Genomic DNA, 14838 nt, shown 5'->3' with positions numbered 1-14838 from the left:
CGCAGGAACAGGGCGATTATGCAAACTCCCCACAGGAAGGCCGGTTCCTTGTACCTCTGCCCTTTTTTTTTTTTTTTTTTTTTTTTTTTAAACGCCTCGGAGCTAAAAATTACCATTTATTCATCAACTAGAAGGAAGATGACTTGTACCAGCACAGCAGGTAGCCTTTCCACACAATGCCAAATAAGAGTGGGCAGGACTTGGTCATTTTAAAGACTTGACACTTCATTGATTTGCTCCTGCGTTTCAAGACGGGAGGGGAGCAGACAGACCTCTCCTCTCTTCTTTCAAGGTTACGTGGGTTGCGTTTTGGTCCTTCCTCGCTCCCGCGCTCACTCACTCACTCTCAGTGAGTCCTCCTGACTGACTGACTGACTGCCCTTCACCGCGGGTGCATAAGTGCATTACTATATATGAGGGTTTTTTTCTTTATTTATTTATTTTTTTTGTTAAATGAGTATTAGTCTGTATTTGAATAAAAGAGTCGAGGAAGAAGAAGAAAACATAATTTGCCTATGCGTAGAGGGCTTTATCTGCATCTCTAATCGGCTACAGTAAGTCATTCATCTTACGTCTCTTTTTGCAATATAGATGTCAATCATGAGCATTTAAATGTTGGTCTGAGATTCAAAAATGTAATAATGAGGCATATCCTGTTCAAAAGAGTATTAAAACAAGGCAAACATGTAAAAGATATTTCATATGCACTTGAGGAAACTACATTTTGTCTTTACAAGTCCATGGTTTGGCTTTCCCATTTGCTTAAGAAGATGATGCATGAAATTAGTCTGCTGTGCCCCATTTATGTGATTTGTCATAGTATGAATAAATTAATTGTCATTAGATATGTTTTCAAACACCATCCTATGGAAAGGCATCAAATTCTAACAGATTTGGGTTGGACTGATTTTTTTCTTTTGCATTCAAAATTAAGGAAAAAGAATTTTATATATATATATATATATATATATACACATATATATAGTGCAGACAGACAGATGGAGTTGAAAGCCCCCATCTTGCAAGTGGGCTGGAGACCAGATAGAACTAATTGGTTGGAAAATTATCCATGGGACTGGTAATTGACTGTGCAGAAAAAGGAGCACATTTCCACATAACTTGAAAGGAATTTGCCTAACTGATCTATCAAGCAAATATTCAGCATACATTATCTCCTGAATCTATTCATTCGGCGCAGATATGATGGGGGGGGGGGGGGGGGGCTACTACTCTGTGTTGGGGGGGGGGATCCCATCTTTGCATTGCAATTTCTTCAACATTAAGTGCCTCTTGCGTGAATTTCTCTCATGATGAGCTTCCATGCATGCTAAATAAATGCTTGGCCAAGACATTCAAAGAGTGAAAAGCAGGAACAAAGACGCTGCTATGGCGCACTGTTTGTGTGACAAAACTAATTATGATCAATTCATTAAAAAAAAATAAATAAATAATAGTCCACATTTGACAATTTGATACGATAAGTGTTTCAAATAAATAAATAAAAACGTTTTTCCAATTATTCATAAAACATCCATCTTTCTTTTTGAAAGATTAAACTACATTTCCTCAATAATGAAGAGCGCTGCCACTTCCTCCAGGGAAGATCGATAACTAACGAGCATCTGTCCTTTACTCAACCTTTGTGCTTCATGTAATTGGCACCTGAGAAGAAGCACGCTCAGCTCCGGAGATCAGCACCAACATTACGCCTTTTTACACATGATCGCTTGTAACTGTTTAAAAAAACAGAAAGATTATTTTTACAGTCTGACTCTTAACAAAACAAAACAAAACAAAAAAAGCAGATAACATGCAGTGTGACAGCAAGACTGCTAGTCCTGATGTATTTCATGCCACCCGCCTTGTATGCGTGGGCACCCCTAAATCACGCTGTGGTAGGATTGATTGGCCTTGAACCGCTATTTAAAGAAAAAGGCTCATTCATGGCCTGCTGCTTGCTGGCTCATAGTGTGACAGGAAAATAAGATGTCAGTGATCCCAGATGAACATTCAGTGAAAACCTTGTCATGAGGAATCATGATACGCTACTTTAGAGGCGTGTCGGCTTGAAATGTCACTAATGTGTGTGACATTCGTGAAAAAAAAAAAATCTGACAGATATTTGACCAAAGTGAAGAATAACGAATCCATTGAGAATGAAATCAACATAAAGTAAGACGCAGTTCATTTGCTGAATTGGATCACACAAATGTAAATGTCGGGGAGGCCTCTGCCCACCTTCACTTTGACACCTGCTTAAAGAAAATAGACGTGTAAACGACCACACTGTCGCCAATTGATTTATGACGGACTTTTTGTCCTGCTTCTCCAGAGGCAATCATGGACATCCTCATCAAAGAAGACTTTGATGCGAACGTCAACACAAGCCACCAAACGCAACAAGACAGACTGGCAGGGGACAAAAGTCAAGCAATGAACCAAAGTGACCCGGTGGAAATATTCATTGGAATGGAGCTACTGCTTCGTTTCAAACTTCTCTTCATGCCTCTCTACTGCCTGGTGGTGGTCATAGCCGCCGTGGGGAACTCCTTCCTTTTGACTTGCATCTTGGTGGACAAGAAGCTCCACAACGCCACCAACTTTTTCATCGGTAACCTGGCCGCTGGAGACCTGCTGATGTGTTTGAGCTGTGTGCCGTTGACCATGTCCTATGCCTTCGACAGCCACGGCTGGGCTTTTGGGAGACCCCTGTGTCATTTGGTGCCCCTGGTGCAATGCGCCACGGTGTTTGCATCGGTGCTCTCCCTCACAGCCATCGCGGTGGATCGATACGTTGTCCTAGGTGAGACAAATGATTGCAAATCATGCCTGGAGGTGTCCTGCCAACGCCCTTACTGGTCTCAGTTCTTTTTTTAATAAGCCACGCCCCCTGCAATGCAAGGCCAATCAGTGCAGCGCAAGCACACTTTTCTGGAACCACTGTGGTAAATTAAGATACATTGTGGGACTTTTTTGGGGTATTCATTTTCTTGAGTGTTTTTTTTCAAAGGCCAATAATGCATTTAATTTTTTTTAAAACCATTTTCAAGGTGTTCTTAAGAACATGTCTGTTACATAGGTTGTCAATATACTGTCAATATACATTTTAGCCATCCATTCATTAATTTAGGGCCTGATCGATAAGGACTTTTTTTTTTTAATCCAATGCCAATATTTTACTGGATCCAATTTCCGATTAATCAGCGAATTACCTGAAAAAAAAATAGAATGAATTAAATAAGTTATTTTGGGGTCCCTTGACAGGAACACAAATAAAGATATGAATTACAGGCAGAAGGGGCGGCAGAGGTTGTGGGTTCGATCCCAGCTCCGGCCTCCCTGTGTTTGCACATTCTACCCGGGCCTGTGTGGGTTTTCTGCGGGTACTCCGGTTTCCTCCCATATTCCAAAAACATGCATAGCAGGCTGATTGAACACTCTAAATTGTCCCTACGTGTGAGTGTGCGGATGGTTGTTCGTTTCTGTGTGCCCTGTGATTGGCTGCCAACCGGTTCAGGGTGTCCCCCGCCTATTGCCCGAAGACGGCTGGGATAGGCTCCAACAACCCCCGCAACCCTTGTGAGATTAAGCGCATCGGAAAATGGATGAATGGATTACAGGTAGAACATTAGAATGTTTAATATTACGGTACTTCCGATGGTATTTGTATAACTTTACAACGGACACTCGCATTGTGGGGGGAAAATCAGATTTTTTTTTTTTACCAAACTTTTGGGATGGAGTGTCACTTATGTTGTAATGTGTAAAATATAACAATTAGAATAAGAAAGAAAATCACGATTAAAAAGTTCATATCGACCGATTAATCAGTTAGACTCTAATTTTCCATTGGCCTTCTCCTCATAAGGGTGATGGACGATATAGCATATTTGATGCTGATTGATAAGCAATCGAACAGAAAGTAGCCTGGTGCCTTTTTGTTGTTGTTGTTGTTGTTGTTGTTGTTGTTGTTGTTGTGGACTGGCTGACAGCGCGATTCTACTGGCTTTTAGACGTGCTGGCTAACCAAAATAATGAAAAATGTTTAACTTTGTCCGGTTTTTGTTTCATTCAGCTCATCCAGTGCGTCGAAGGATCTCTTTGTGGGGTTGCGGTGCAGTGACGCTGGCCGTGTGGCTTTTATCTCTGGCCTTAGCCGCTCCGCCGTCCTTCTACACGCGCTACTTGGACCTCCGGCCGAGCGGCATCGAGCTGGTCGTTTGCGAAGAATTCTGGCCGGAAAGCGGCAACCTACGACTGCTCTACTCCTGCTTCATCCTAATCGCCTCTTACATGATCCCGCTGCTGTCCGTGAGCATCTCGTACTGCGCCATCAGCGTCAGTCTGACACGCTATTCTGTGCCCGGGGAGCAGGCGAGCAGGGGACAGCACTGGAAGCAAAAGCGGAGAAAGACCTTCACTTTACTGGTGGCCTCAGTGCTTGCATTTGCACTGTGTTGGCTGCCTTTGCAGGTGAGATAATGTACAAAAAGTGACTCCATTAACCTTTCTTATGGACTCGAGTTTTTTATGCTTCACGGAGACCATTTGGAGACATATTACGGCTCTGAAATCCACACACCGGATTAAGTGTGCATGAAAAGATGAGCTTTCCAGACAATATTAGAAGAGAAGCTCATGATTCTCACCATTCCGCTATTAGATCCACAATGAGCCATGCAAAAGAGTCGATCATCAGTGGAAACGGGAAGGCAGGCATGTCTTTTGCAAGCGCAGTTTGTGCCAAATGGGTTATGAAAACCACCCGGGGGGGCTTAGGAAACAAACTACCACATTAAGAAGTAACCCTGCAGGATTCGAAAAGTTCGAACGTGAAACCACAAAATTATTTTTACACAACAAATGAATCGAGATCTAGTTTTGAAATCAGTCAAATCGATTGAAATACGGTACTTTGTTCAAGTGAGGGTAAACAGAGGAACAAAATGATTGCAAAATCTCAAAGTTATTTATTACACATGACAATTTGACATTTCGGAACAGATTTGAGCAAGTTCCTACATGTGATTTGCTTTCATGGGCCCCATAAAATGACCTGCCGGGCTGCATCTGGCCCCCGGGCCTTGAGTTTGACACAAGTGCCCTACACCAATGAAATTAACCCATTCACTGCCAGAGTTTCTCAATATTGCTCGCTGTTTTGGAGAAATTTGACAAATCATACAAGACGCACATAATATCAATGTAAGATCTCCAACATCCAAAAACAATTCTCTTCATTCACTCTGAAAAAAAAAAAGTTTCTAGCTTTTTCTGTTCTTTACCAAGCTGACTTTCATACTGCTGGCATGGAATCGACTGTGTCTGTCACTCAGTTTCATTTAAGTGTGAAGCTTCCCCTAATGTGACTCGGAACAGGATACATCGCATCGAATATGGATGCATGCTTTGGTAGTGTTACTTCCAAAATATAATTCGGTGTACATTAACAGTTGCTGTCAATTGAAGGTAACTACTTACTTAATCCAGGTCGTAACGTATTGACTACTTTCAATTGAATTACTTTTACCTTTACATTTAAAACAAATAATAGCTTCTTACATTTTACATCTTTTCCAAAAAGTTACATTGTAAATTTATTTTGATCATTCAGAGAAATTTATTGACCCAGCACTAGACATGTGTACTACAAATACAGTATCCTGCATGTTTCTGAAGTGATCATGTCATTTTAAGGTTCTGAACCTGCTGTTGGACCTGGACCCAGACTGCGACATCATCGGCAAGCGCTACATTAACGTCTTACAAGTGTGCTGTCATTTAGTGGCAATGAGCTCGGCTTGCTACAATCCCTTCATCTACGCCTCGCTGCACAGCAAGGTACGCAAACATCTGAGGGGCTACCTGTGCCCTTGTCAAAGCCAAAGGATGGTGCAGAGGTCCTTGTCTAGGATCTGATCATTGTCCATCCATCTGTATCATGGAAACTCATTTACCATAAACCTACTTGGAATTTTTTTTCTTTCCCCCCCCCCCCCCCAAACACTTTTACATTTGACTTTGAAAAAGATCCACATGATCATTCTTGGAAACAACTTTGGAGAGACAATACGCACAAAGGCCAGCATGAAAGCGCTCTGCCCTACATGGATATTGTGATCGAAACTTGCGTACCCCCTGGAGAGGAAATGCATGACTTCACACAGGCAGGCTTACTGCAGTTACATTAAAATCATGGATAAAAAAAAAAAAAGACAAGACATTCCACTCAGCTCTGTTATTCATCCCCACATTTGTTATGGTTCACTCAGCGGCACGGTTTAACTTCGCCCTTTATGTGTGCATTTGGATTGAGCTACGTACTGATACAAACATAAAGGGGAGTTTGCAGGTTTAAAAAAAAAAAAGTCACTTCTGATGTTGTTAAAGCTAACAATATGTTCTGACGGCAGTACATCAGTCAAAAGCTCCCGCATGAAAACCACTGTGACCAAGGAAAAACTACCAAAACTCACAACCAACCTGCTCTGCCTCCCACCCGGGCTCATCCACTTCCCGTCTTGAACAACCAAGATACATTCCGTGGACATTGCCGCAGCTAAAATGTGAAGTGCAGTAATCCCCCCTCTTCCATTCGCGGGGTTTTGGTTCCAGATCACCTTCGCCAAGAGCAAAATGACACTTTTGAATATTACCAAAAGATGTTTTGATAGCATTTACAGCACATTGATGATTTTTTTGAAGGTCTTTAAATACATTTTGAGTGTGTATTGTATAATTCCAAAATGTTGTACAAACAGTGCATCCCTCTTGGTTTACAACACACACATAAAAAAAAAAAAATCCCGAACAATTGTGGCTTATTTCATGCAAATTTAGTGCATTTATTTTTATCGTTCAGAGTGATTGTTATCAAGGCTCACAAGCGCATTCATTGTATGACACATACAACGCATGACCGCGTGCATGTCAAAACCTGATTTGACTTTGTGGACTCTTTCTATATCTTGTGATTGACTGGCATCCACCCGGCCAGTGTGTAGCCATTTTCTCACCCAGTCAACTGGGATTCCATTAGAGCAGGAAAGAAAATTGTTGGATGGATTTATTGGCATTTCGATGAACAGTGGTGAGTAACGTCTGCCCTATAGTACTCGCGTTCTGGGTTTGAACGTTGGAATGTGGCCGGAACCACGGGGAGAGCATGCAAATTATAGGCTGCAGCTCACGCACAACTCAAATGAGGACAAACACTGTGGGAAATGGATGAATAAATGTACTAATTATCTGTAGCGCTGATGTTTCATTCTAATTTGTATTATGCGCGGTGGCGGTGATCATAAACTGGCGAGAGGAGCACTGGCATAAATTATGGTGTCGAACAAAATTAAGTGCTCAGTTTGTTTATCACAAGCCGGGCAGCACACTTAGACATGGTGACAATGTGACTTGAATTCTAATCATCTTTGCGTGTACTGAAAGGTCTTGACGCTATTGATTAAAAAAAAAAAAAAAAAAGTCGACACAATCCTGTTCAAATGCCTGTTTTTGTCATACGGAAAATGACACCAAGATAAATTACAACTTTGTTCCACCATGATTGTGACCTTTAACCCATACAATAGCTGTCTTGACTCATAACCAAGTCAAAATGAAATCTGTTCAAACCGAGTTCCAGCAAATACGGTCATCAACTGCTCACTTCAGTCAGGCGAGTTTCCTTGTCTCCTCGTTAGCAAATTATAGACATCTCAAACCCAAGCTTTTTAACCAAGATTGGCAAGGAATGCAGGGAAGGTGTCGGTATTATTCTTATTCAATCTCAGTGAGTCGTTTGATAAAAGCATATCATACTGTTGAACAGGTTGGAAACTTGAATGGGATCGACTGGAACAGTCCTGAAATGGTTCAAGTCTCCGTGAGAGGAAAGGAGTTCTTTGTGACCATTGGAAGTTCTGAATCTGATCGAATGGCCATGACGTGTTGGGTCTCTCAAGGGTCAGTCCTTGGACCCCTTTTGTTCAGTCATGGTGAAGCTGCATTTAGCTGTTATGCTGCACACAAATTGAATAATGTGTATAAATGCAGTTTAAAAACGTTTTTTCCCCCTATACTGTGTTTTTGATTCAGGTCTTCTATTTTTTTGTATGTATTTTTTTTTCTTGTTGTAACTTTAGAAACCCACTCTTATTTCTTTTAAATGTTTTCGGTTAATATGTTTCAATGTTGTCAATGTACTCCTAATTTTGGAAAGATATTTTTGTTTTTTCTGCTTTCCCTCTGAATGTCGTTAACTGTTGTGTTTGTAAATGCTTTTAGGTGTCGTGTCTTTGCTTACTTGAGTGGCCTTGTGCATGAAACCTGCCGTATAAATAAAGCTACCTTGCCTTGCAATGCAATTCGGAAAAATGTGTATATTTTTGAGGGAGGTAAAAATAACCAACTGCATGTGTGATCGCACAGGCGTGCGTAGGCCACAAAACGTCAACGAGACTAGCTGTATTTGTCAGTGATGTATCATGAAGGAATGGCTTTAAGGCTGTATTATATTCTCATGTACAGTATATGTAATTTCTTTTTTATTGTCCTATCTTTAGCAACTATATGATTATCAGCCTGATTGCAAAGTTAATGAAAATAAAGTAAGGCAGTGGATATGAGAAGTCCATCCATTTATCCATCCATCCACCCATTTTGTAAAGTGCAGGCAGGGATTGAATTTAGATTTTATATGCATGTGTAAATGGTTTAAAAATTCCTTTCTTTGTAAATCTCATTTAATCTTAAAATGCATGACAACATTTTTCAATACCAATTACTTGTTAAAGTTTTGTGCCTTTGTACAATCTGTGGGATCAGTTGCAATACATACATGTATATGTGAATGATAAAAGTAAATTGCACATTTGTCTAAGGAAATCTAAGGTGTTTCATGACATGTTTTGTAAAAGATATGTAGATTACATTTTAACATCTTCCAATGTTATTGTGCTTCTTTAGACCAAAACAAAGGAAAGACATGATATTTTGGTTATTTATAGCAGAGCAGAGTATGGTATAATTTTAATGGTCCGGCCCACTTGACATCTACCGAAGCTGTATGCGGCCCACAATGAGAAATGAGTTTGACACCCCTGATTTAGAGTGTTCCATTAACCTGCCATGCATGTTTGTGGAATGAGGGAGGAAACCAGAGTGGAGTAAACCCACGCAGGCACTGTTCAAATATTAATCGTGGTATAAAAAAAGAATTACAAATTTGAAAACTTTTTTCCCCACCATTGATGTGACCAGTAACCCGTATAAATCTTTTTTTTAATGGTTTCAAGAGGGGATGTAAAGTTTAAATGAAGCTGGAACCGGAGCTTCAGTCAAGGTAGAAGGAATTATGATGTCTAAATCCTGTACCTGTTTTACCACAAAAACCAATGTCAAGAAAAGCGTACTATAAACACCAATCTTTTTGGGGGGTTAATGAGCCACTTTCAATGGTGGCAGGTGTGCAATTAAGGTACACCTGTTTAACAAGAGTTTAAATGTGACACACAGCAACAATGCAGTTATAATAGGGTGTGTACACTTTTGCAACCATATAGTCTAAGGGTTTTTTTTTTAACTTGCCGTCTTGAAAAGATTTCATTTGAAATGTAACATTTATGGGTCACAATTAAGAGTGGTAACATTTTGAAATGATTTACCTGGCTTTTGAACAGGGGTATGCAGACTTTTTTTTCTTAATCCACAGAAAGCATTCATTACATCTGCTGTTCAATGCTACATAGCGTCCAAAGTCGTGACACATCATGTCAAGTGGGCAGCATTTCAGTTTTGTATCAATGTTGTCTTTTCGCAAACAATCCACGACGCTGCCTGTTGCCTGGCAGCCGGCCAGTCAAGCTTTTTCATCCTAAGTAAACCTTGAGACTGCATTTAGCGCGCCTCAAATCAGATTTACTCCTCACGTTGTTTTGTGGCGTCTATGCCTGATATTGATTCTCACAAAGAAGGTCTTGTATTTCTTAATAAATCAAATGTCGCCCTTGAGCACAAAAGTTTGCCAAGTTAGGATTTAGGGCAGACAAGGAACATAATATGCACGTATAAAGAGTGTACAAGGAAGCCGAAGAAGAGAAAACACAAGCAAGCTTGCGAAGAGTCATGCAAAACCCACGCAGAAAGCCTGGAGTCAAGATTCGAGCCGGCAACCTGAGAACTCTCAACACTTTCAAACATTTCAAAATGGGACTGAAAATGTATGATATGAAGTTAATGGTCACTTGGTTTTAGTGAAGTGCTTGACAGTACTAAATTAGTGATGTGCGTTCAGGGGAGGCAGAGAGGAATCATGAGAGGAAAAAGAAACGAAATAATAAAATAAGTATTAATATGTGTCCTCTGGACTATGAATTTGGTGTGGTTTTTAATGTATTTTAAAATTCTGTATTTCCTGCTTAAATAAATGGAGTCTTCTTCGTAGACAAGAGGTAAGGCATGGTCAGCCGATATGACATAAATCCGCACGGAAACTGCTTGCCTTGAGGCAGCCAGTACCTCTGCCTCAAGGAAGGTGGCGATAGTGAGCAGCCTGACAGCCTGCCACCAGCCAGATCACGGTGAAACCGTGTGCAAAAAGTAAAAATGTGGATTCGTACATGTAATAGAAGTTAACAATGAGAACATAAGCCACGTGAAGCCTCAATCGTGAAATATATGGCAAAGACCTTTAATATAGGGCTATTCTTATAGTCCTAATTTGGGTTCATCTCCTCATATTGCTCAAATTGTTATTATGGCTTTATCAGGCTATGACTGACCTTACTGAAGATCTCTAAAGCAAAACAAGGAAACACTACGCGCACCTTAACTAGACTCAATGAGTAAAGAGTTCTGCGCCACAGACCGGAAATGCGTCATAATCGATGATCAGTGATGAACGAAGTAACTTTACTCACATTACAACAGCAACCTACTTATCCTGCTCATGAGAAAAAAAACCATATACATTCATTTCGTAATATTTTTATTTGATCGTCAAGATTTTGATGAACTTATTGCCTTTAAGGAAAAAGTGGAGAGCACCGCCAGTGGTCGGGCGGCAATCTAGCGCCCTCTATTGACCACTGGTGTTTGTGAACACTGGTTGAGCAATACAAACTGTTAAATACGTGCTGAAAGTCGACAAATTTTCCAAGTTGTAACAAATTTTGTGTGTGAACAAGCGCAAATAACAGACCTGCCCATCATAAAAGTATTACAGATCACTAAAAGTAGGTGATAAGTGATGTCAATAACCAGAAGCTACATTCCAGACACGGCCAGAGTGCACTAATGGACAATTATGCTTGAGCATAGTGTTTACTATTGTGGGCCAGACAAGAAGTCTAAGAAAATGAGTCCATCATGGAGGCTGCTGCTCACAGTCACTGGAGGTTTTTATGTTTTGTTTGTCTCACAATAGTTTGTCAATAACATACTTTTAGCCCAGCCCTAGAGGATGGCTCACAAGTACTTATTGATGGAGTCACATTACTGTACCACATTCAACCCTGTGTGCACTACGTAATGGATTTGTAATATAGAGTAGCATTTGTGAAGACTCTTTTTTTTTTTTTTTTTTTTTTAATCAGGGGATATTATTTCTTTTTTTTTTCTTTTAAGTCAATACCTAACTCCAAAATAATTTGAGAAAGATTACAAAATGAAAAAACATGGATGTGTGCTAATTATATTGCACTTACAGGTTCTTTTTCTGTCATCTTTTTGAAGTTCTCTGTCAACACTGTGCATGTGCGTATGGGTGTGTGTGTGTGTCTTGAGCTCACCCCGTTCCTGATTGTGCCCTCCCTCACCTGTGCCTCATTCTTCCCGATTACATCATGCATTTCAATCTTGCACGTCATTCTGTCTCATTATCAGTTCGCTGGAACATTTGGTCACTTTCCATCATTCCTCGTCCTTACCAGTGACTTAAAGTGAGCTTCGTTCCTGTTTGATTATCGACCTTGCATTTTGCCTCGCTCCTTTTTCGATGCCGTAGCCTGCGTGGCTGATCGCTCATGCAGTGGGTGAACTCAACCCATTATTAAACAATATGATTTTTCTGTTCAAACTCTCTAAGTCTTGCGTTTAGGTTCTACTCCTTGTACTGTACTATAATGTAAAACACTAGCAACTGTTAATACTGAAATAGATTTTTTAAATAAAGATAAAGCAGGAGTGTCAAACTCAATTTTGTCGCGGGCCACATTGTTGTTACCGTTTCCCTTGGAGGGCCGTTATGACTGTGAAAGGAAATAAGTCAAGGAAAATGGTTTATTCAACTATTGTTTAAGTAACTCCAATGAGGGGTTTGCTAACAAGAAAATGCTGACAATATCTCTCTTTTTTATTACATATGAGAATTTGAAATTTTGGAACACATTTTAGCAAACCTCATGGAAGTTGTCATCTTTGATTTGCTTTGGCGGGCCACATAAAATAATGCGGTGGGCCAGATCTGGGCCCCGGGCCTTGAGTTTGACACCTGTGAAGTAAAGCATCGAATACAAACAAAACATGTTATTTCAGCTTGTCATCAATTTTTCTCTTGTTTGGTTGTGACCCGGATACTTTTTGGGGTTTGATGAAACACTAAAAACAAAACAAAAACAAAACAAAAAAAGACCATTAACTTTTTTTTCCAGACCATTTCTATTTTTATTGTTTTAGTTTTTTAAAATTACACTTCCCATAAAATATTGGATCATATTGTCAACATTTCTCTCTTATGTAAGACTGTACATCAGCATTATGCCACATTTTACACAAAACGACATGAATATTCGCCCATCTATCGGATGCAAATCCCCCCACTTTTTCATGGTGATTCCTCCAAACCATCGTGTCAAGCCTTGATAAAAATGGATGGGTTGCATCAGGAAGAACATCCCGTGCGAGTGACTCATTGGTGACCTCTGAAAGTTCCTTCTTCTTCTTCGGACATGTTGGTCATAAAATGTGTCCTATTTTTAACCACAGTTATACTGATTACCCGGTAACCTTTTACTTGGTAGCTGTAACTCATCAGTGCATGTAGTTTTCAACCCTTTTTTGGAGGAAAATTTTTGACCCAATGGGCTGGGTCAAATCCTCAACCCAAAGACCCAACATTGCATCTGTCCCTTTGGGACCCAGTGCTGGGCTCAGCTATTTTCGCCAACATGGGTTACTTTTAACCAGGGGTGGGCTATATGGCAAAAAGATCTTATCAACATTTGTTTAAAAAGAAAATCATGATTTGACCATCATTCTTTTTTTTACACTAATTTGCACATTACTGACCATTGTCCTCCTCATATAAAAGATATTCAAAATGTATGTAAAACCCTAAAAGGATAAAAAGTGACATTTTAAGCCAAATAAGCATTCTGAATAGGTTTTAATTTAAAAAGTGCAATTCTTTTTTTTAAAAAAAACTATGCAATGAACGTAAACATAAAAGGCAATGAACAACAACACAGGACTCTTTTGTTACAATTTGTTCCAAACCGGACGGACTGAATTTGGCGTTGAATCTTATCATGGCATTCAGAGTAGAGACTTGGAATGTCTCTACTGTGGAAAATATCTTGAACGAGATAATAAGTCACTGCCTCAGTTACGTCTTTCCACTGCTTCCTTTTTTTTTTTTAATATGGAGCGCCCTTGTTAAATGAATGTGTTACTATAGGCTGTATTAGCTTGTAGCTAGCGGCTGCAATCCTCTAGCGATCGCCGTTTTGTGTGGCTATCGGCGTAGTTTTGGGTGCTATTCCCGCAAGTGATGAAATAGGTTTGTCGTGTTGCCATCCGACGTCCGAATGGAGTCTCGGCAAACTTTGCAAATAACTTGTCCTCTGAGGAAAACACAAACCAAGTCCACACTATGGAGATGGAGTTTGTTGTTGTTGTTGTTGTTTTGCGTGGGGGGACCAACTTGGTTTCGCTTTGGCTTCCTGCTATACAAACAAACAGGGAGGCAGGACATCACCCGTGCACTGTGCATGGTCGGGTGCACGTCAGTGGCTCTGAGCTCTGATAGAGTGAAACTGAATATTTATGTGCTCCATAGATGAGTACATTGCTGTTCACAGTGGGCCCCCGAATACCATCCATTCCAAAGCTTTCGGTCCTTGGAACAATGTCTCCCTGTAAGTGGTCCGTGGACCTACAAGGTTGGAGAATCCCTGTGATGGATAACAGCTACATAACTTGTGGACAGCATACTGGTCTTATCTGCCTCCTCATCTAGAGTGAGCAGAATATGAAGGAGGTGGCGAGGGGGTTGCACAAATATGGCAATGCGTCACTCTCAACGGATCCGATTGTCTCATCCTGGAGAACCGAGTGAGAAGAATATCAAAGAGGACGTTCATATTATCTGATTATTCAACTTTGCCGTGTTGTGTCTGGAAGGTGCGCGCTCGTTCGTCTGCGTGGTTTTGTTCCTTTTGCAGCACACTTTCACATCCTCCCGAATTCCATTGCTGACCAGCACGCGTGAATGCCTGCAGTGTGTGAGTGTGTGTGTGTGTGTGTGTGTGTGTGTGTGTGTTATTGTATGGGACGAAGCTCCACCGGCCTCGTGCTGAGCAACACAAAGGCGCGCACACGCACTCACATCACACACAGTCGGCGCGATCCAAGAGTGGGTGTTTACGAGCACATGTGCGCTGCACGCTGGGCTTTTTGCATCGAAAAGCGTAATCACGCTATTACCAGCCGCACACTATGGAGATGGAGTTTGTTGTTGTTGTTGTTGTTTTGCGTGGGGGGACCAACTTGGTTTCGCTTTGGCTTCCTGCTATACAAACAAACAGGGAGGCAGGAAATGAACCGTGCACAGTGCATGGCCGGGCG

At 40.8% G+C, this 14838-nt stretch overlaps 1 protein-coding gene across 1 annotated transcript; it reads left to right on the top strand.

Moving 5' to 3' along the window:
* The first annotated feature begins 1946 nt into the window (after positions 1 to 1946).
* LOC109526411 (prolactin-releasing peptide receptor) lies at positions 1947 to 6422 on the top strand. Its single transcript, XM_019887698.1, has 3 exons — positions 1947 to 2803; positions 4076 to 4473; positions 5698 to 6422. Exons 1-3 carry the CDS (start codon positions 2341 to 2343, stop codon positions 5917 to 5919), a joined length of 1083 nt encoding a protein of 360 aa, XP_019743257.1. The 5' UTR covers positions 1947 to 2340; the 3' UTR covers positions 5920 to 6422.
* The last annotated feature ends 8416 nt before the right edge of the window (positions 6423 to 14838 follow it).

This window comes from Hippocampus comes, unplaced genomic scaffold, assembly GCF_001891065.2.
Source record: "Hippocampus comes isolate QL1 unplaced genomic scaffold, H_comes_QL1_v1.1 scaffold6, whole genome shotgun sequence".
NCBI lineage: Eukaryota > Metazoa > Chordata > Actinopteri > Syngnathiformes > Syngnathidae > Hippocampus > Hippocampus comes.
The sequence above is the reverse complement of the archived record's forward strand: the minus strand, read 5'-3'. Positions and strand labels throughout refer to the sequence as shown.

Excerpts from the sequence above, each read along its gene's own strand:
- LOC109526411 (XM_019887698.1), top strand. The coding sequence starts at position 2,341 with ATGGACATCCTCATCAAAGAAGACTTTGATGCGAACGTCAACACAAGC. Across the intron at positions 2,804-4,075 it reads GGATCGATACGTTGTCCTAG|CTCATCCAGTGCGTCGAAGG; the intron begins GTGAGACAAATG and ends TGTTTCATTCAG. Across the intron at positions 4,474-5,697 it reads TGTGTTGGCTGCCTTTGCAG|GTTCTGAACCTGCTGTTGGA; the intron begins GTGAGATAATGT and ends TGTCATTTTAAG.